The sequence below is a fragment of the Perca fluviatilis genome, chromosome 11, assembly GCF_010015445.1.
Source record: "Perca fluviatilis chromosome 11, GENO_Pfluv_1.0, whole genome shotgun sequence".
In the NCBI taxonomy this organism is placed as follows: domain Eukaryota; kingdom Metazoa; phylum Chordata; class Actinopteri; order Perciformes; family Percidae; genus Perca; species Perca fluviatilis.
The window spans coordinates 38843926-38866601 of NC_053122.1; the positions used below are offsets into that span (position 1 = coordinate 38843926).

General features: G+C 41.0%; 1 protein-coding gene across 4 annotated transcripts in view; it reads right to left on the reverse strand.

Annotated features, from left to right (window-relative positions):
• Positions 1 to 105: 105 nt before the first annotated feature.
• The window catches only part of LOC120567865 (ATP-dependent 6-phosphofructokinase, platelet type-like), a 40255-nt gene continuing 17684 nt past the window's right edge, over positions 106 to 22676 (reverse strand). The window contains exons 8-22 of one of the 4 annotated variants that reach the window (XM_039814945.1): positions 22362 to 22457; positions 21600 to 21692; positions 21319 to 21444; positions 19527 to 19591; positions 19192 to 19261; positions 16231 to 16377; positions 13967 to 14037; positions 13387 to 13474; positions 6641 to 6793; positions 4624 to 4788; positions 3458 to 3519; positions 2594 to 2705; positions 2062 to 2161; positions 1817 to 1922; positions 106 to 1143 (exon numbers count right to left, since the gene is read on the reverse strand). In XM_039814945.1, coding sequence (XP_039670879.1) covers positions 987 to 1143; positions 1817 to 1922; positions 2062 to 2161; positions 2594 to 2705; positions 3458 to 3519; positions 4624 to 4788; positions 6641 to 6793; positions 13387 to 13474; positions 13967 to 14037; positions 16231 to 16377; positions 19192 to 19261; positions 19527 to 19591; positions 21319 to 21444; positions 21600 to 21692; positions 22362 to 22457 — 1611 coding nt within the window. In that variant the 3' untranslated portion in view covers positions 106 to 986. Of the gene's footprint in view, positions 1144 to 1816; positions 1923 to 2061; positions 2162 to 2593; positions 2706 to 3457; positions 3520 to 4623; positions 4789 to 6640; positions 6794 to 8664; positions 8818 to 13386; positions 13475 to 13966; positions 14038 to 16230; positions 16378 to 19191; positions 19262 to 19526; positions 19592 to 21318; positions 21445 to 21599; positions 21693 to 22361; positions 22458 to 22676 lie in introns of all 4 variants that reach the window. The other 3 variants (XM_039814946.1, XM_039814947.1, XM_039814948.1) reach the window with 3 other exon arrangements.

Here is a 22676-nt window from a genome sequence, read left to right on the forward strand (position 1 = left end):
TAAAACCAAAATATAGCAACGTTAAAACACCACTGGAGGTAAGGAAATCATGTTTTGAAATGTGGATGGATTCAGTCCCTTCAAGAAGTCTCGTTGACAAACGCAGTTTTTTAACTTTCCACACAATAAATGTTTTATTACTCTGTGAGAGGACACACATAAACTTAATACAAGTTCGTTCACATTCTCCACTTCAGTGACAAACTAGAGCAACAGGACCCTACTCACAAACACCGCTATGGGATGCCACATAAAAAGCCCAGGGTGGATACAAACGGCTAAGGCAACACCACAACACACACACACACACACACACACGCACACACTTAGCAGGTGATAGGACACACACATGGCCAGCTCGGCACACTAAACCTCCTGTAGTTCACATTTCCCTTTCACAATCAAGATGGTAGACCGTTTGGTAAAGGTGTGAGCAGGTGTTAGATTGACAGCATGTGTTATCTCTTTAGAAGCAATTTAGGGGATTACATTAATTATGGGGCTCAAAGTGCTGTTGAAAATAATACAATACAATAATACACAGCCTCGCTGTGGTCACACAACATGGGTGTTTGCTCAGCTAGGTAGTTTAAAAGGTCTTTAGATATAACTACATTTTATCAGGACTTAAAGTTTAATAATATTACAGTGCATGATAAGGAGTGCTTATTTTTATATATATATATATATATATATATTTTTTTTTTAATTATATAATACCTTTTGATTGGGGATGTGGGATATACAATGTCAGCTCTGCTAGCTTGTTAAAACTACATAAAGAGCTCTATTCCAAATGACTTTTACTAAATTTTACCAGCCATCTAAAAAATAGAAGATCCCTTCTGAAAAGTGCAATGGCTTTACCTTACAATATAACTTTTTAAATGACCAACTATCTTTTCCAATCTATCTTAATTTCTTTGCAGTGGGTCAGTTGTTCACTGTTGTGTGAAGCTGGGTTCTTGTTGCAGCAGTGCGACAGGTCAGATGGCTGCCGAGGTGTTGGTCTCCTTGGGTCGGACCCGGGTCACGTGTTCCAGCTGGCCCGAGTCGGACACGTCGTAGCTCGTCTTGTACTTGGCCAGGATTTTCATCAGTGGGCGGAGCTTCAGCCACCACTGCTCTTTAGGGATCCTGTGGCTGAGGAGAGGAGGAGGTCACTCATGTAGACACACCGTACATTCTCACTGGCTAGGACATATTGTGGCACATGTTCTGACACTTTTCTATGACATACAGTATTATATCATGACTTTTTATCACATACTATACTATGACTTTTTTGACAGTTTTTAATAGTTCTTTAATGTTTTCTGTAAAGCACTTTGAATTGCCTTGCTGCTGAAATGTTATATAAATAAAGTTGCCTTGCCTTACTATACTATGACTTTTTTCACGCCTTTTTTTATGACATACTATACTATAACTGTTTTTTTCGACATATTAAACTTACTTTTTTCAGGACATTTATGGCATACTATGCGATGACTTTTTCGACATGCTATACTACGACTTTTTCATAACATTGCCAACTGCCCTTTAAAATGTAACTGTCTTCTTTTTTTAGTGGTGTCTTTTATACTCAATTCAATGTTCAATTTGTTCAATACGCAGAACTGAGTACACTTTAATATCTGTTTATTTTTCGCAAGTAATCGCGGTATTCAACAACGTTACCGCACATTTCATATTTTCCTCATATGGTGCAGCCCTAATGTACAGTACGTTATTCCAATTATTGCTGGTTGTTTGTTTAGGGAACGTAAATGAAGGGCCTGTATTGCTACAGAGTAAAATTGAAAATGGTTCTTACACAAAGTCCGTCTGGTCCCGGAGCTGGGACACCGGCTGGAAGACCAGAGCTCGGCGACGCATCCCCAACAGGCACGCAGTGTCCTCCGAGTTAGCAAACACTCGCCCTGCATCCAAGACAAGCATCCGCCTTTACAACCAAACACAAGCTGAATCCAGCCATGCACAGACACTGATCCAGACACAGCCCTGATGAATCCAGAACAACAAGGAACCAAGAGGAAATCAACTGTCTGCATGTTTTACCTCCTTTGTAAGACTCCTTGAGCGTGCGTGTGATCCACTGGATGGCTTTAGCAGCAATTTTGGTGCCAAAGTTTCTATCAAATGGTGAAGGAGCTCCTCCCTGTGAAAAGGACAGAAAGCATTGTTCTGTTTGAAGCAAGGCTAGGAAGTACAATTAATAAAGGATATCTGTATAATATATGTAAAAGATCACAATGATGAATAATGCAACAGAATCTGCATTATATCAAATACAAATCTTCACTAAAACTCTCATTAGTTATTGATTACACTTTGTTTGTCATTAGTTTGGACAACAAAATCCATTAGATCACATTATCAATGAATTATCACCCAGACCCAATTGAAAATATTTAGTGGACGCCCTGATGCACCCCACCTCTCTCTCAGTGCATGCTGGGATAGACTGCAGCTCCCTGCGACTATGGAGAGTAAATGGATATTTTATGGACTCGCTCAATTCATTCTGAACATGATTCCGGCTGGTGAAAATAAAGCATGTAAGGTAGGTGCGTGTGTGTGCGTGTCCAACCTGCTGCATATGGCCGAGGATGTTCTTCCTGCAGTCAAACACTCCTCGCCCCTCCTCAGTGTACAGCTGGTAGATGAAGTCAGTGGTGAAGTTCTCATTGGAGTTCTCATTTCTAAAACACACACATTACAAGGGCAACAGGTTCGTTAAAGGGTTGGTTCGCTGAAATAGGACCAGCTGTAAGCACTTTTCTTTGGAACTACCTTCTACCTAAAATATAATCCCCGGGGAATTATGTTCATTGTAAAGGACACAGATTAAAACAGAGATATTGCTGTAATTTGGCTGAACCAGCTCTACAAGCAGACTATGTAGTGTCCTCGAGCTGTTGTTCTCTATACCCCCAGTGCTTAAGTGCCCTTGAGCCAGGGCATCAGGCTGCTGTCCACCTGCACAGCCTCTTGCAATGCACCCCTGTGCTCAAGTGTGTCTTGTAATAATGACATTACGCAGGTGCTAACGTCAGCACAGTCAAACAATGTCACCTACACACTGTACACAATATTACATTTGTCCTATTTCCAGAGACCTCCATCCCGCTGGGAGCAATTGAAACAGTGTGGCGGTGCAGTGGACTAAAATAGCCCCAACACATGAGATGAGGTGAAGTGTGTAAGGTCGATTAGCTGTCAAACATATTTTAAGACCAGTTGGTTTCGCGTAATTCATTGGAAACAAATACTTATTTACAACGACGCATCACGGAATCACCAAAATTTCATATTTTTACACTCATTTTGTTGTTTTCTCTCTCTCAGTCCTACAACTACACACATACAATCCCCCCAGGTAATGCAAAGGAAACGGCAGTGGAAGCATTTTAAAAAGGACCAAAGTGCGTGGTAGAAGAGTCCGGAGACTCACCTGAGCACTATGCCTCTCTGGATGCTCGTCTTCATCTTCTGCGTCAGATGCTCCACGTTGGCCTGAAAACACACAGAGAGAGCCAAGGCTCGCTTTAGACCGGAGCAGCACGAGCAAATCACACGCCTCCGTCTCATCAACCCCCCCCCCACAGAATGGAGAGGTGCAGGGTGACATTTACACCACCAGGGGGCCCCATATCTGTAACCTGGGCTCCTTTCATCTTTAATATTCACTTTTTCTTTTTTGCTTTCATTTTTCATAATTTCAGCAATTTTCTAATTGCATTAGAAGAACATATTTTTAAAAGTTAAAACACTTTTTTAGTATCTGCCTGACACATTTACTCATTTAAGTTTTTTTTTATCTCGGCTAAAGCTTTTGATTTTGGCCTATTAATAATGTAAATAATAATATTAAATAAAGAATGATTTTACTTACAACCAAATTAAATTCAATCTATATTAATCTTCTTTTACCACTTAATGGTATTTTAGGAATATTAGTATCTGTAGAGTACACAGTGGCTCACACAAGGCAGTAGAATCAAAAACTACTCAAATCCAAACCCAAAATAAAAGACCTTCAACTGTACTACATCAAAAAGTCAACGGGTGTAGAGGGGGGGGGGGGCACCCTCCTGAAACATAATCTGGGTAACCTGCGCCCTCCTGAAACATCGAGGCTGAGGTAGTGATCACCTGAGGGAAGCTCCAAGCCAGGCGGAACATTTCAAAAGATATATGAATGTATACTACTGGGGTTATGAAATATAAAGCAGGTGTAGAGACATTCCTGTTGATGTTTGTAAAAGAAAGCAGTACAGAAAAATACAATGTGAGAGGCGCGTCGGTGGAGGACAAGCAGGTCCAACATTAGACACACTGTCTAACTTGCAAGAAATATATCATGTTTAATAGTAGGCAACGTTTGGGTACTAGAAACGGTACTAGCCCATCTTCAGGCCAAATACGCTGCCTACTATTAAACTTGATATATATATTTTGTTAGACAGTGTGCAAGAGTACAAGAGTTTCCTTTGCAAATTAAAAGAAAGTACTCGTCTGAAAACACAAGAGGGGGGTACAAGGGTCATGGTAGCCCTTTAATTGAAAATGCTGCCTCATTAAAACATCTTTCCTGAATAATAAGAGTGGATCTGTGACCTGCAGGTCCCGGATGTCAAACGGCTCCTCGTAGATGTAGACGGTGTCGGCGCCGGCAGCCAGACCGCCCACGGTGGCCAGGTAGCCACAGTAACCCCCCATGGTCTCAATGATGAAGACCCGCCGCTTGGTGCCACTGGCTGACTGCTTGATGCGATCACATGTCTGAATCACACACGCAGATTACACAGTTATTAACAATATGGTAGATATGTTCACCAAAGTAGAGCTGAAATGATTCATCTGTTATTTAATCAACAGAAAGGGACAGCCATTTCACATAATAATGTATTTCTATGATTAACTCAATGAGTGGAAATGCTGAGCTTTTGCTGGCTGCAATTTCTCAAATGTTTCACTTTTATCTATTTAATATACATTTTTAGTGAAATACTTCTGACTCTTTAGGTCTGTGATCAGTCTAGTAAACAATCTGAAATTTAGGCTTTGCAAAACTCTGCATTATGTCAATTTAGCATTATGTCTGTAGACTAAACAGTTATTAACTGATGATGATCAGCTGCAGCTCTACTTTAGTAGATGATTCAAAGTTCCAGTCCATGCTGAGTCAGAGCAAACACTCAGTCTCAGTGATGCACAGGTTAACTCTTTATTGATTAGAAACCATTGACAGAGAGATAGATTAATAGGTAAGTGAATTAGGTTTTACATGAAGTTTAAAATAACAACAAAATCCATACCCAATCTAGGCTGTGACTGAATAGTAAAAATAGTAGATCAATCATAATTTATCATTTACTTTTGTGGCTTTATAGTCAGGGTTCATACGCATTTTAACCAATACTTTTTCATGACATTTTGGCAAATTTCCATGACTATGTGTTCCTGAAAATGTCAGTCGACATTATACAATAAGAATACTAATCAGTGTTAAAGTTTACCCTCAGAGGTTTAAATGTAAAATGAATGACAATTTATGTGGTTCATAGTGGGATTCATAATATCGCTCCCCGAATAGAACGTTGAGGTTAAGACGACGTGAAAATACATTTATTAATGACATATTATTATGCTCCATGACTTTTCCAGCTTTTTCAAAATGTATGAACCCTGTATAGTATAAATTGAAATGTAGGGAATTGCCCCAATCACCTGACCTACCTGCTCATTTACTGGAAAGCTACATATTAGTTTGAACTAAAAAACAACTGTTGCAAGATATGAAAAACTTGAGGCAGTTTAATTAGTATTTCCTGTAAAAGGTTACAGGCATGCACTCTTAAGCTTAACTGTCAAATTGACATATTATGGGCTTAATATGCCCAACATTAAATATTGTTACTTCTTTTTTTGTGGTGCTAAAATATGACTATGTGTAGTAGCTCACTGGCTGCAGGTGGAGATCTGAGTTGGGATGGTTAGTGATTGGTCAGAGTTGACCTGTGCTTACTGGGCTGTCGTTCCAACCAGATGAGTGAAGTCTACCATCTGGATAGCTAAATCAGGACAGTATACAGTCTCCTTTCTTTATTTGGCAAACCTCATTGTGTTTTTGTTTTTTTTGGTTTGCCATCAAGAACAACACAATGATCGGCAACATTAGACAGACTCCACCCATCTGGTGTCAGCAGTACAGCAGGTAAAACAAAAGCAGACTGGAACATGTCACAGTGATGCACTCCTCAAACACAAACTGTCCCAGCAGGAAGGGAGGGGTTTGCCACGTTACTGCTTCCGAAATAAAGATCATCAAAACAACATTACAACAGCCACTGACATACAAATGCATTATGGCCATCAGAGTTCAGCATTTTGGATTAGCAGGAAAATGTGTACTCACAGATTGTAGTTTTACTTCTGTTCTCACGTAGGCCTACAGCTTTTTTTTCTTTTTTTATTAATGCATTTCTGAGATGAACTGGGATAACAATTCAGCTGGACTGATTCTGTTATCAAGCTATGTTCATAGGTTAAACTAGGATTCTCAATGTTATAAGACAAGTAACACTACAGGGTGCCTCTAGCTGTTATTTTCCTCTTTTCCACGGGCCCTTACCTCCACAATGGCGTTGATGGACGTGTCAGCGCCAATACTGAGGTCGGTGCCGGCCACGTTGTTACTAATGGTAGCAGGCAACATGCACATCGGGATGCATAACTCCTCATAGTCGGCCCGGGCCTCGTACAGCTGCAGCAGGGACTCAAAGGCCTGGTGGTGGTGGCCGTGATATATGGTTAGACCAACAGGGGGAACACTACATATCTGTGACCCTGTCAGTGTTTTACAGAGTGCTTCATGGTGCACAGTGGCCCCCTTGGCTTGTATCTTCATACTGAAATTATTTGGGTTGTAAATGAAGCTGTGTCCCAATTAGATGCTGCATACTACTTGTGTACAGTATATACACTATGTACTTATTTTCATATGTAATGTACTATTTTTGCAGTTGCTAACCAAAAAATGAACGCACTTTTCCGTCACTTATTTTTTTGTTTCTGGAGTCGTTTCATAACGTCTACAACATCTTGTTTTTACACAAGAAATGCGAACTATTAAAGATTTGAAAACTTAACCAGTTACATTTGGGCATAGCTGATGCTGGTTCAACAAGGGTTACATGGTGCTCTTTCCCTCTAGAGTTGGTGAAAGATAATCTAAATGCCATTTTAGAAGTAATTTTTTGTTTTAAAGATATGGTCAGATCAGCCTGAGAATCCTGTGTTAAATATTTGTTTGCAAATGTAATTAACAATTCTAGTCACCAGCACTTCACCACCAAGATGGACAGTAAATGGAAGGTTCAATGGCTGAAAGTAAACGGAGTCCTGATCTAAACTAAGACCATGAAGATACAGCTCTGTCACATGTGTGTGTGGTTGCTGGCTGGCTCTCTCCAGGTGCTGGAGGGCTTTGGCTTCCCATTGGCTAAGAGGGGGAGTGGGGGGGGGTCACCCTGGCTGACACATTGCGGTGTTGACGCGATGAGATAAAGATTGGGGTGGGTCTCCAGAGGCTGTGTATCCTTTTATGTACAAGAATGTACAGAGGGCTTGGCCTGGTTCCAAACAATAACAGGACTGACATGGTGAGTGCATACATTGATGCTGGACTTATACACGCCTACACAGCATGCAGACTTACTCTCCAAACACACTGACTCTGTACCATTTCTAATGCAAGCAGAGCATCAGAAAGCAGGTTCAACAAACTCTGGGTTCAAACGTCATCTGCTGTTTCCCAAACAAACACAGAGCGGGCCGCACAAACACAGCAGGGCCACGCGCCCAAAACATGCCACACCACGTCACTCCATGCCCTAGCACTTACCTGGGACCTCCGCTGACTAGCTCGCCTCCAACAACAACCAGTATTACTGCAAGGATGTGTCCTGATGCAGTGTGTGTGTGTGTGTGTGTGTGTGTGTGTGTGTGTGGACATCAGCTGGATCCTGCTCAGAAGCTTCTGTGGTAATTGTGACTGAGTTTCTACTGTTGTAGGGCATGTCTGCAGCTGCAACATCTACCTCAGTGAACTTAATAATCAACTGAATAAAGCTGTATTTTAAGGATTTAAAAAAAATGTATGTCCATTAGCCATTCATTTCCTCTAGGATTTTTGCCTGAGCATGTGTCACCAGTCTGAATTGTGTTTCAGTTTCTGTTTTCATACTTCTAAGGTGTACTGTACCACTATATATATATATACTATTATGATATAACCATATCATAATATCATGTTTATGTTAAAGCAGGGGGTTAGGTCTGTACGTTCCATTTAGGTCTAAGGAAACCCTACTTACTGTACAGGTTGGATTAATAAGTGTCAGGCTGCCCATGTTTACACAGAAAATATTACAGCCCACTGACACTTTACAGCAGTGATATTGACGAAATCATTTTTGTCAATATGTTGCAGGAGTTTTGGTTTAACTTGTCAAATAAATTCCAACTTCTGATTGTTAATGAATGGATGCGAGCTGTGAATCAGCGAAGCCCCAAACTCTCACAGGCTGGATGGTGTGTGTGTGTGTGTGTCAGGTCTGACTTCAAACACACACACTCTAACCCAGCCACACTTACATCAGTAATGGCATTCAGAGCGGTGTCTGAGCCAATGCTGAGGTCTGAACCAGGTATATTGTTGGAGACGGTGGCGGGGACCATAACCATGGGCACACAGAACTCATTATATTTGTCCCGTGCAGCAGAGAGTTCCAGTAATCCCACGTAGGCCTGCAGCAGTGAGAGTCAGCGTCTTATTGGTTGTTGTTGTTGTTGAGGATTTACAGACAACGGGAATGGGATGTAGGCGAAAAGTGAAGCGGCCAAACACCAGGGTCTTGACAAGTACAGTGGACATGAGGATATAGGAGAGGTTTTAACTAAACCATTGGGGTAGAAGCTAATTAGTTTTAAATGTAAGTTGCATTGTAGCTTTTCCACTTCCTACGTGCATTGCATTGTGGAACAACAGTGTTTATCAAGAACTAGGGCTGGGCAAGTTAACACGTTATTATCGCATTAACTCATTAATTAATTAACGGCAACAATTATTTTAGCGCGCATTAACGCAGTCTTTATTATTTCTTTTATTATTGTAAAAGTATGTTGCTCACAGGCTTTTATTTGGTAAAAATCTGTTGCTGACTGCTGCCGCGCTTACAGGAACCAGAAAAGAAAAGAACTGACGGATAAACAAACCAACGAACATGGAGAAGAGTACGGAACTTTAACATGGCCATTTTCATTTTAAAGTTCTTCCAGATGGCGCAGTCAACAGAACCAAAGTTATTGGTAACCACTGCAAAGTTGAATTTTCTTATCACCGGAGTACTTCCAGTCTGAAATATCACCTACATGCAAAACACACCGTTGATATCAGCAAATCATTCAATGAAACAAACAGTGGCGCGTCGGCAGACTACGCTAGATGCAGCGTGTGGGCGAAGTCTAGATAAACAAAGGCAAGAGAAGCTAACAGATGCCATAGTGAAGAGGAGAGCTACAGACTGCAGGCCCATAGTGAAGAGGAGAGCTACAGACTGCAGGCCCATAGTGAAGAGGATAGCTACAGACTGCAGGCCCATAGTGAAGAGGATAGCTACAGACTGCAGGCCCATAGTGAAGAGGATAGCTACAGACTGCAGGCCCATAGTGAAGAGGATAGCTACAGACTGCAGGCCCATAGTGAAGAGGATAGCTACAGACTGCAGGCCCATAGTGAAGGGGATAGCTACAGACTGCAGGCCCATAGTGAAGAGGGGAGCTACAGACTGCAGGCCCATAGTGAAGAGGATAGCTACAGACTGCAGGCCCATAGTGAAGAGGAGAGCTACAGACTGCAGGCCCATAGTGAAGAGGATAGCTACAGACTGTAGGCCCATAGTGAAGAGGAGAGCTACAGACTGTAGGCCCATAGTGAAGAGGAGAGCTACAGACTGCAGGCCCATAGTGAAGAGGATAGCTACAGACTGCAGGCCCATAGTGAAGAGGAGAGCTACAGACTGCAGGCCCATAGTGAAGAGGATAGCTACAGACTGCAGGCCCATAGTGAAGAGGATAACAGACTGCAGGCCCATAGTGAAGAGGGATAGCTACAGACTGCAGGCCCATAGTGAAGAGGAGAGCTACAGACTGCAGGCCCATAGTGAAGAGGAGAGCTACAGACTGCAGGCCCATAGTGAAGAGGAGAGCCAGGCCCATAGTGAAGGGTAGCTACAGACTGCAGGCCCATAGTGAAAGAGGAGAGCTACAGACTGCAGGCCCATAGTGAAGAGGAGAGCTACAGACTGCAGGCCCATAGTGAAGAGGATAGCTACAGACTGCAGGCCCATAGTGAAGAGGATAGCTACAGACTGCAGGCCCATAGTGAAGGGGATAGCTACAGACTGCAGGCCCATAGTGAAGAGGATAGCTACAGACTGCAGGCCCATAGTGAAGAGGATAGCTACAGACTGCAGGCCCATAGTGAAGAGGATAGCTACAGACTGCAGGCCCATAGTGAAGGGGATAGCTACAGACTGCAGGCCCATAGTGAAGAGGAGAGCTACAGACTGCAGGCCCATAGTGAAGAGGATAGCTACAGACTGCAGGCCCAATGAAGGGGACTACAGACTGCAGCCCATAGAGAAGTGGATAGCTACAGACTGCAGGCCCATAGTGAAGGAGATAGCTACAGACTGCAGGCCCATAGAGAAGTGGATAGCTACAGACTGCAGGCCCATAGAGAAGGGATAGCTACAGACTGCAGGCCCATAGTGAAGAGGAGAGCTACAGACTGCAGGCCCATAGTGAAGTGGATAGCTACAGACTGCAGGCCCATAGAGAAGTGGATAGCTACAGACTGCAGGCCCATAGAGAAGTGGATAGCTACAGACTGCAGGCCCATAGTGAAGTGGATAGCTACAGACTGCAGGCCCATAGTGAAGGGGATAGCTACAGACTGCAGGCCCATAGTGAAGAGGAGAGCTACAGACTGCAGGCCCATAGTGAAGAGGATAGCTACAGACTGCAGGCCCATAGTGAAGAGGATAGCTACAGACTGCAGGCCCATAGTGAAGAGGATAGCTACAGACTGCAGGCCCATAGTGAAGAGGAGAGCCAGGCCCATAGTGAAGAGGATAGCTACAGACTGCAGGCCCATAGTGAAGAGGAGAGCTACAGACTGCAGGCCCATAGTGAAGAGGATAGCTACAGACTGCAGGCCCATAGTGAAGGGAGAGCTACAGACTGCAGGCCCATAGTGAAGGGGAGAGCTACAGACTGCAGGCCCATAGTGAAGAGGAGAGCTACAGACTGCAGGCCCATAGTGAAGAGGATAGCTACAGACTGCAGGCCCATAGTGAAGAGGAGAGCTACAGACTGCAGGCCCATAGTGAAGGGGAGAGCTACAGACTGCAGGCCCATAGTGAAGAGGAGAGCTACAGACTGCAGGCCCATAGTGAAGAGGAGAGCTACAGACTGCAGGCCCATAGTGAAGAGGAGAGCTACAGACTGCAGGCCCATAGTGAAGAGGAGAGCTACAGACTGCAGGCCCATAGTGAAGAGGAGAGCTACAGACTGCAGGCCCATAGTGAAGAGGAGAGCTACAGACTGCAGGCCCATAGTGAAGAGGAGAGCTACAGACTGCAGGCCCATTTGTGTTGTGGAGGACGTCGGTCTGAGAAACATTCTGAGAATCACCGGCAGGTATGAGATTCCCTCAAGACACACCATCACAAGAAGAATACACCAGTTATATGAAAAGGAGAGGACCGCAAAAGAGACAACTTTACAACGTGTTGCTCTCACTGGGGACTACTGGACATCACTGGGTAACCATAGTTACCTCAGAGTTACAGTTTTAATGTTATGATTGTGGCTCAGGATTTTGTGGGCAATATATACTGTGTATATATATATATATATATATATATATATATATATATATATATATATATATATATATATATATATATATATATATATACAGTATATATATATAACAAACAGGATAACATGAATGCCCTGACAGTGGCAATAAGCTTTAATTTTGTATTTGCTTTGATTACATTGTTTAAGTTGAGATTTACACTAAATATTGTATTTAACTGCTCCTGTATAAACTAAATGCTGATGTATTTTGCAGTGTTAGTGGCACTTTTGGTAATGGCCGAACATGGTAAACATTTGAATAAAATTCAATATAACTAATTTGAATTCAGTGACAATGGAATTAATAAACAATAAATGGTTTAAGCAATACAGAAATGTATAGATTGAAAGGAAGCGAATGGATCAATAGACAACAAAAACCCAAAACTGTGCTGAACTATAATGTATGTAAATTGAAATTAACACTGTCTGGGTGTGTTCAGGAACATGTAGCGAAGAAATAAACATAAAGAGGGCGTTAGGTAGGTAGGACCTGTTGGTCAGAGATCAGAGACACCAATGGCGGGTGGGACGGACCAAAAGGTCTGGGAGGACTGTACTGGTGGGAGAAGCCAAGAGGAGAGAGCCAGGCCAATCACAAAGGACAGTGACGCACACAGAGGAAGTAGCTCCACACACAGAAAGACAGGGAGGGAGACAATGTTCATTTTCTGGCCAAGCTGCCCAAGTCAAAAAAGGCTGTATTTTGTTATAGTTATAGTTTAGACATTCAAAAATCATTATAATTAGTGAGGGAAGTTAATGAGGAATTTTTCCAGCCCAAAATGCAACTTGCACACTTAGTATTCAGTTTCACACTAGTTCACTCTACTGATAAATATAAACCCATCGTTTGGTTGACATCACCTTTATGATTTAGATTTTTAATTCAATCATCAAAAGGCTTTGGATTCGCAGCTTGGCCTTAAAATAATAACCATATATGGACAGATATTGGAGAGCCTCTAACAGTTAAATGTGTTTTAAATGTATTCTGAAAATATGGTTTTACAGAAGTTGGAGACATGTTTGCATAATGGAATCAGGTAAATGAGCCATGTTCAAAAACACAATACACAGTGCATGTAACATACTGAAAAGAGAACGCTTATTAATGTTGTATAGCAGGTACAATAACGCTGACCAATGAAGATAATTCAAAGTTAACTTTTCAAATGAATCAAGAATTTCTGCTTTGATACAATTATTAGAACTATACAACAATCAGAAAAACTATTTTTAAAGTTTAAGGAAATACTAATATTGGCACACACAAGCTTGTTTTTCTTTCTTTCTGTGATAAGATAAAACATGTTCAGAAAGACACAATGTTGTGAAATCAAGATAAGACACTGCCATTATGCCCAAAAATCAGGTAAAGTTCCATACCTCAAATCCTCCGATGACCAGCAGGGCGTTGATGTTATGGATCTTAATCTGTTCGGCAATCTTATCCAGATGTTTGCCTGGAAGAGTTCTAGCATTTAGAAAGGAAATTGTGTTGTTAAAATGTTTTTTTAGTGTTACCCTTAAGACCCTAAAAATCTTTTATTCTTTTATAGTCAGTTAGGGTACAGTTATATAATCTGACAATGTATGAAATTCATAATCATGCAAGGAAAATAACCAGAAGTTTTTATTGATATACAGTAAATTGAAGGATTAAGCCCTTATTCAGACAGGATTAATATTCCAGGGGGAGGTGAGTAATATAATATCTGCGTCACTCACTGAGTTGTAATTCATCACTTATTATATGTAATTCATCATTTAAAGCTAGAAATCATGAGTGCAATGCAAAAACAAGGGTACATTTGAAAAGAGTAAGCAAGAAACTCTAGAAAATGTTACATTACGTGCAATGTAAAGAAAGAAAAATGTTTACAGAATATAAATTACTAACAATATCTACGGTATTATCACTTTAGGTCCAGATTACAAACCTACACCTTTTCTCACTTGAACTCACCGTTTTGTCCCTAGCAGTGAGCCTCCCTGGCCAGTCCAACCCCCGACATCTCCCCATTTGATCTCCTTGATCTGATTTTACAAAATAGGAAGATGTCATTATTATTCACATTGTCATTGTCCTTATTTTGAACTAAAACTACTTTACTATGCAGATATTCAACTTTTTGTATACATTGAGGTGATAAGTCACAGATCCACAGACCTCACAGTCAACAGATTTGATCAGAGCTACTTTCTGCAGGCGGTCTATGGATTATCTGGACTAACAGGGACACTGATTTCAGAATAAGATATGGTTGCTTAATGTCTTTAATTTAATTTCTAATTAGTAATCAAAGCACTAAAACATGAAAAACTGGCAGTATGATCCTTTAAAGCCCCTTCATCAGTGGAGTCCTGTCCTGTATATTATTGGATATATTCTTGTCATTGTACTGTTGTACGGTCACTATGCCGTAGGGCTGGGCAATAATTCAAAAGGATCATTTATCGTCTTTCAATGGAATCATATTGTGATGAAATCATATATCCAGATATCGTGATATACAATTACGTTGCCTAAAAAGATAATAACACACATAAGCACATACTAATTCAATTGTCTCAGAAAATTGGTTGTGCAATAAATTGAAGAATTCTTCAAATGATATTGCACAACCAATTTTCGATTTGATTTAACATCACAATATTTTTGTGCATAAAAATAGTGAGTAAATAGCTGGAATTTTGTATTTCTTATTTCACTAGAAATGTTGTTTGATGATTATTTATCTAAAATATCATTGTCAACACTACATTATTGTCACAATATCAATATCGATGTATTTTGTCAAGAATGTGGTGATATCTGATCATCTCTCCATACTGTGCTGGCGTATAGTAGCTACATTTAACCAGCAGCTCTACATTATGATCAGTGTCCTACTTAGTTGGGGTTTAAACCAGGGATCACAGCTTAACTTTTCAATCAAGTCTAATCCTTCATCGACAACTCGCCTCGCTTCATCACTTTCAACAAGTCAGAGCTACTCTCTGCACAGCTGAACAAGTGTATGCGTGTGGAAAGCATGCATGCAGTATATAACCAAGGTATAACCAAGACTTAGTGTGTGTATACACGGTACAGTACAGCTGGTGTGAGAGTGGAGTAATTGGCTTACACTAAGTAGCACTGTTCATCTGGACAGCCTTAGTCTTATCACTGTAGGCTGTGCAGCAGAGAGGGAGGAAAGTGACTGCACCGCCACTTCCTGCTCCCTGCTATTGGTCAGTAAAGTCATTATGACCTCAGCAGCCAATAATTCAGTGTCCAGACATCATATGTACTTAAAGCCATTTATGATAGAAAGGTGCATTGTGAAGACATTGCAGCCACAGAGAACAGGCACAGTGGCCTGACCAATCACGTCTTAAGGTATGTTGCCTTAAGTTCAGGTGAATAAGGTTCTGTGCATACTTGAGTAACATGGCCACCCAGAGCAGCAAGGTACACAGCGTGACTGTAATATTTACAGTCTTTAGGCTGAATAAACTTCTCACAATACTGAGACCATTATTGTGCAAGATCACATTAGATTAGTAGAGATTTCACGTTCATATACATGTAATAATAATAATAAATTGAATTTATATAGCGCTTTTCATAGACTCAAAGTCGCTTACATGTACAATGACATTTCTTCATACTGTTCTGATAAGTAGGTGAATACTGCAGGGCAAAAGAGGTCACCTAATTCAAGAATTCAATCTGTAAAAAAGAATGCACAAGCACATGGCAGCCAACCATGGACGTATTAAGAGAACAACTATTTTTAGATTTTCGAGTAAGTGATGCAGATATTTCACACCATGGGTAAGATTTTCATACAGTCTATGGTGAGAGCTTTCCTTATTTCTCCAAATTACATCACAAATACAAATCTTTACTGACTGCTGTGAAATAATAATAGTACAAATATTTTCTAAAAAGAGTTAAAAAAAATCCAAATAGTTTTTAATTGGAAGAAAATGGCATTAATTCTGGACAAATGTAGTGGTGGAATGATTAGTTGATGATCAGAAAATGAATCAACAAAAACTCTTTGCTTGTTTTATATCATTGTGAATTGTATAAGTTATTTTAGAAGGTATTTTTCTGTATATTCTGACACTTTAACAAGTCTAATTAATACATTCAGAAAATGAACTGAGATTACATGATGTGTACTGTAAATAAATATGTCCACTACATAGGTGTACTGTGTACATCACTTTCTCTCTTACATGTCCCTTGTAGAATCCCTCGAAGCCGTCGCTGACCGCCAACATTTTGTGGCCTTCAGTGATTCCCACTCTGACAGCAGAACGCACGGCGGCATTCATACCTGCTGCCGGGGCGCCGACGTTCAGCACCGCAACGTTAAAGGAGCTCTAGTGATGACACAGAGCAGCAGTCACACACACACACACACACACACACACACACAGTACACTCAGAAATACACACAATGCAGAACGTAAAACCTGGCACTTGTAGACAGTATGGCCATATGTTTGGCCATATGTTTGGCCATAACACCCCCAAGCTTTTTCACATTTTAAAACGTCATCTTCACACCTCAGGCGTGAGTCTTACATTCACTGCACAATCACAGCAGGTATGAAGCTTGGGTGGAAGAAGAAGGTATACCAGCAACCGTTGGAGGCAATGAAGGCAGACAGGGATTTCTGTAGCAGACGTGAAGTAGGAACATTGGACAAAACTCACTGCAGGTGACTGTGCGTTTTCTTTTTACTTTTATCACCACAGGATTATTTTGCATAATTTTGCTGCGTGTCTGACAGGACAGTTGTCCGTCTCCACGCCTGATAATACCATCCATGTCTCATTAATGCTGTAGAGCCAGAAGACACCTTGCCTCAGAGCAGAGCAGCAGCAGGCAAAGATGACCTTGCATGCAAGAAGCCACATGCTGCCAAAAGACGCAGTGAAGCAGCAGCTGCTTTCTCATGACTATCCAAAGTTTTCTTGCCATTCAAACTCAAATCATATGTGCCACTAGCTGTGGAGTATAAAATGTGTTAGGACACAATCCAAAATTGCTGCACAGCAACTTTTTAACCTGTAATATCAAAGTGCACAAGGGGAGCTTATGCTCCGGAGTCCTTATGCTTTCTCCCCTCGCAGATTTGGTGGTTCAGGTGGTTGGGTTTTTGGCAGCTGCTGCTGTGGTCCTGCTTGACGCCCTGCACTGCTACAACTATTATTATTTCTAGTCATAGTTCTATTATCTTTATTGTTACTATAAGTGCCACGGAACATCATACCAACTGCTATAATTGTTATGAATCATATCATATGATATCTGTATCAGTGTCTCTGTGTCCCAACCGGCAGCGGCAGATGGCCGCCCACCAAGAGCCTGGGTCTGTCCCAGGTTTCTCCCTAAAAGGAAGCTTGTCCTCGCCACTGTCCCACCAAATGCTCGCTCTTGGGGGAATTGTTGGGTCTTTGAAAATTATAGAGTGTGGTCTAGACCTACTCTATCTGTAAAGTGTCCTGAGATAACTCTTGTTGAGATTTGACACTATAAATAAAATTGAATTGAAAACTGAATTGTACATGACCATTTGAATGGAAATTTATGACAGATTGGGCCTTAAAAGTTTTCCTCCTGCAATTCCTTAACAGGATAATTAAGGACATGGATTGGATTAAAGAACATGAAGACGATGTGGAGAAGCTCAAAATGGACAGGCGTCCAACTCTATTTTACTATTACTTTACAAAACCACATTTGTGAAGACAAGTTCAGTGAGTAGATTTGTGTTAGTAGATTTAAGTAAACCTGAAAGCTTTGAATGGTTGGTGATTTTCTTGGTCTTGTTTACCAATTCTTTGATCAAACATTTCCTGTTCTAAATCATAACTTTGCTAAGACTGTGACTGTATTTTTTACAAAGTTATTGTTCAAATGCTGGTGTTGGACAACAGAAAAAGTACTGATAGGTCTACTATGTTGCTTCTTAAATGTAAAGAATGGATTTGTATTGGTACCGCTATCAAATCATTTGAAATGATACCCTTGTAGCCTCATATCTCTAAAGTCCAAAATGTTTCAGGAGTCATAAAGGTTGTGAGCATTTTAAAAAAAATTTCCAAAGGTTTTTGAGAAAGGGCTCGCTAAATCAAATGTGATGAAAGTTTCTAAACTCAGCAAGGACTCATCTAAAACACTGAAAGCCCTGGAATGTGTAGTTCTCCACAATAATATCATTAGTGTCTGCTGCACCCTCACAGTGTGTTTACTACTAAATGAAGTGTCCTATATGTTAATCAAGACAGTTTGATTCCCAAATCTAGTGATTCTCATAGTTATTTATAACATCATATTTAAAGCTCCCCAAACCAGAGCCTTGATGTTCCCCGGCCACTGACCATTTTTAACACAGAGAGCATGGAACCGGTCCAGTTTGAGTTCTGAATAGGCAAAGACACTTTCAGCCACCGTCTCCACAGACTTAAACTGTAAGGAGGGCTACTTCAGGTTCATTTGAAGCAGATCACAGCCAACGCTGAGACTGTCCTTGACAGGGAGGCTGGTGGGTCGACTTCACTGAAGCACTGAAGCAACTCTTTGCATGGCTACACTTCTTCTTCTAAGCAGAGCCATGAAGAAATAAGCAATGACAGACACAGCGACGGATAATGAGCATCGGCACTGTCATTTTGTGGCACTGTGTTACTATATGTCATTTTGTCTCTTTAAAATAAAAAGCCCTGATAGAATGTTAGTCCTAGAAAATCATTAGACTAGATAATAAGTAAAAAACTGAGATCCACTTATATTAATGAAAATATCCTCAGCATAAGGTAATTAGAGGCCAAAGTGACAAAAACTAGTGGCAGAAAAAGCTCATCTGCTCTGTGGACCATGCGCGCAGAAGCTGACATAGAGTCTGCTCAGCTGCAGCCTCATTACTCATCACATACATGCTCTTCATCCTCCGCCTCCTCCTCTCCCTCAGGACAGAGAAAAACACACTCTGTTAGTGTCACAAAAAGACTGGAGCACCCACAAGGCCCCTGACCAGGAAGTACCTTATGCTACCGTACAAATCTCAGAGGCGCTGATGAAAAGATACATTAGAAGATTAATTAGAAGAATAAAAATGGTGATAATCTTGTTAATTAGAAATAATCATTGTGTTTTTTGATTATTATTTGGTTGGGAGTTTACTTACATTTGGAAGTTCAGAATCTGCTTTCCGGTAGGAGAGGAGTCTGTATGTGGTCAGATTGTTTTCAAAGCTCCTGCAGATAACATTCATGAAAAACAAAGTTAGCCAATGTAGAAAATCCACATGGATCTGTTGCTGCTGTGGAGAACGAGAGAGAGTAAGGAATCATACAGGACCTCTGATCAAACAGGTGGAAAAAAGGACTTCTTAGAAGCTTTAGTGACTCTTTATCAGCTCTATTTAAGCCTTTCATTTGTTTCATCTAAATTTTAAACTTGTATGTAGGCAAATTAATCCGATATTTGATCATATCAAAAGTAGTTGAAGTCAAAAAATACCTGCCACGCAGTCTCACTGCCTCTTCAAATTTCTTCTCATCCATGGCCTTCTGTACCTCTTGGGTCTGAAAAAAAGGTTTTTTCTTGTGACAGGCTTCTGGGTCTGTTGGGTGTGTGTGTTGTTGTCCTATCTGTCTTGCAGGTAAATGGGGGGCGGGATTTTGCCAAACTGGGAGCAATGACCCCAAACACTATTCCACCTCATGGAGACTACAATACTGTAAACATCTCGGAGTTGTTTTGCTGTGTCCAGTGACGGACTGGGAACAAAAAACGGCCCTGGCATTTCTACCCACCAGCGGACCGCCGGTGGGGGGGGTCGCAGATAGAACTTTTGACGCACGGAAAGAACACGCACTTTTCATAGCCCCAGTGATGGTAACCGTAAACTCTCATGCTATAAAAAACTGCACCAAAACATAGACATATATATATAAAAACCGTAAACTCTCATGCTATAAAAAACTGCACCAAAACATAGACATATATATATATATATATATATATATATATAAAAAGAATAAATCATCAGAGCCAGCCGCTCCATAATAATATAATATTCTGAAGTAGCCAAACTTACTGTACCTACACTCCCTCCTGCAGCATTGGTCTCCATCTCTATTACTTCTGGTAATCCACATTCAGACCCAGCATGCTTGTTGTTCTGTGTTGGTTAGTTCCATAGATTCGTTATCTCTTCATCCTCCTCTTGCTCGTTTTGTTCTTCCTCTTCCTCATATTCCTCTCTGTCCTGTCTTTCTCCCTGGTGTGCTGGCTCAGATATAGCGCTAATGCTAGCCGAAGCTGCACATTGATGTTAAAAACAAATCAGTCAGTTTGCAGCATTTTCAACGTCAGCCAACAGCGCTCTCTGATATTTCTCTCTCTTTTCTCTGCCTTGCCCTGTACGCGATGCCCTCGATTCATTTTTTTGTCAACAGTATAGCTTCCAATTTTCAACTTCAAACAACCACGCTGACGCAGACCATAGACAGTATAAAGACGCTACTGGATTCTGTCTTGAAATTACCAGAAGGCATTGCTTCATTTTAACTTTTGCAAACAAATATTCAAATAAAAGAAATACAGGTAGATTTGTTTTATTTCAAACCATGCACGTTTACGTTTTTGAACATCTGATCTGAATAAGTAATTTTGCTACAAAACAATACAGACTAATAATGTAAAAGTTTGTGACTGTAGAAACCATGACTGTGATATCGAGAGACTCATATGTGGTATAAATACTGATCAGATTACATCATTACTAGCTGTGAAGGATTTGGACAAGTTTGGTTATCATTTGGCCATCAAGCTGGCATGGCTTTGACAATTATGCGGCTCTCTGATTGGCCGGCCGGCCCATGAGGGCCCGTGGCCCCTCTGGCATTTGCCCAAATACCAGATTACCAGTCCGTCACTGGCTGTGTCCCACCACAAGACATTTTTGTCTCATATTGTAGATTTATTCCCATTGGTGCTTACTTCGGGTGACAGTTTAAAATGTAAAATTAAAACAACGATTAATACAATGATTTAAAAAATGTGATTAATAATTTGAATCGGTCTGGTATAAGAAGGCTGATATGTGGTGGAGCAATCTCATTGTCTGTACTCCACAATGCACACTTGGACTCTGCATGACCTCTGTCTCTCCAACACACACACACACACACACACACACAGACACACACACACACACACACACACGTATGCACACACACACACACACACACACACACACACACACACACACACACACACACACTCTCTCTCTCTCTCTCTCTCTCACCATCTGAACACACTCCATAAGTGGCAGTCGAACAGCCTGGTTGCCAACCAGAGACACAACGCAGGCCGGGGTGGTGGCAGAGGCCTCCAGTAACGCCAGCACTGCCTCCACGCCCATACGACTGGCCTGTTAGGGTCAAAGGTCATTTAGAGATCACCTTAATCATCTGCAATGTTCGTAAATTAGTAAATAACAATGTTAGGGGTTTTTCAAGGCATGAAACATTGAATGAGGAGAATAAAGACTTTCCATAGAGAAGTATTAACGATACCGTGGCTTACCAGGATCCTGTCAAAGGCAGAGGGCGTCCCACCTCTCTGCACGTGGCCCAAGATGGTGACCCTGGTGTCAAAACCCAGGCAGCGTACTACCAGCTGGATATGGAGGGAGAGTGAAGTGGGATGATAGCAAATAGTGAGGATTAAGTACTCAATATAGGAACTGCATACAATGATGTAAAATCTACAGTATCATATCTTATCATAACATAAGCACATGTCCTTACTAACAGTTGCTCTTACTAAAATCTAAACACATGTAATTCAGCTAATATAGCATTAATATCACATTACATTTCTGTAAGATTTCATATCATCTTAAAATTGAACAATCTTAAGAAAATGCAGAAATAATAGAGACTACAAGTGTCAAGCATTGGAAGAAAAAAAAAACAGAAGGAGAAATCACGCAAAACGCACCCTGTCATGTTAGCAAATGCCAGATAATGTGCTGGCAGAGGGGAACTTGGAAATGAAATAGAACAGAAGTAAAAGTAAGGGTGCAAAAGGACATGGGATGGGATTCTAAATGCCTGAAGGATATATGTAATCAAGAAATATAAGGGAGTGGGTAGTTTAGTAAAGCAATATAAAGAAATAAAAAATGACTTACATTAAACATGCAAAAAAACGTGAAAGGTCCACATAACAATGACACATAGGACATGTGTGTGTTTCCGCTCTGAAGGAAACCAACAGCAAACCATGAGGGGGAAAAAAGAGTTTGTGGGTCTGTGACTTAGCAGGCTTCTCCACCGTACTTACATCCTTGATATAATCAGGAGTTACTGCCTTGTTGTGGCAATCTATGGCACCCTCAGCTACAATAATAATGTTCAGCCTTTTCTTATCAGCCCGATTCTAGAGAGATGTAAAGAAGCAAAAGCATTTGAAAACATGACAGAAAACGTTTTGCATTGCCAAAAGCTGGATCCGGTAATGGAGGATAATCTCAGATCAACTACTTATGAACTCTCATGTCTTTAAAGAACACCAAGGCATTTTGACATTTCGTTGGTTGTCTTTCTTCAGCAGGCACTTGCCACATTGTGAAAAAAGGCTGGGTCAATATGCTTTCAA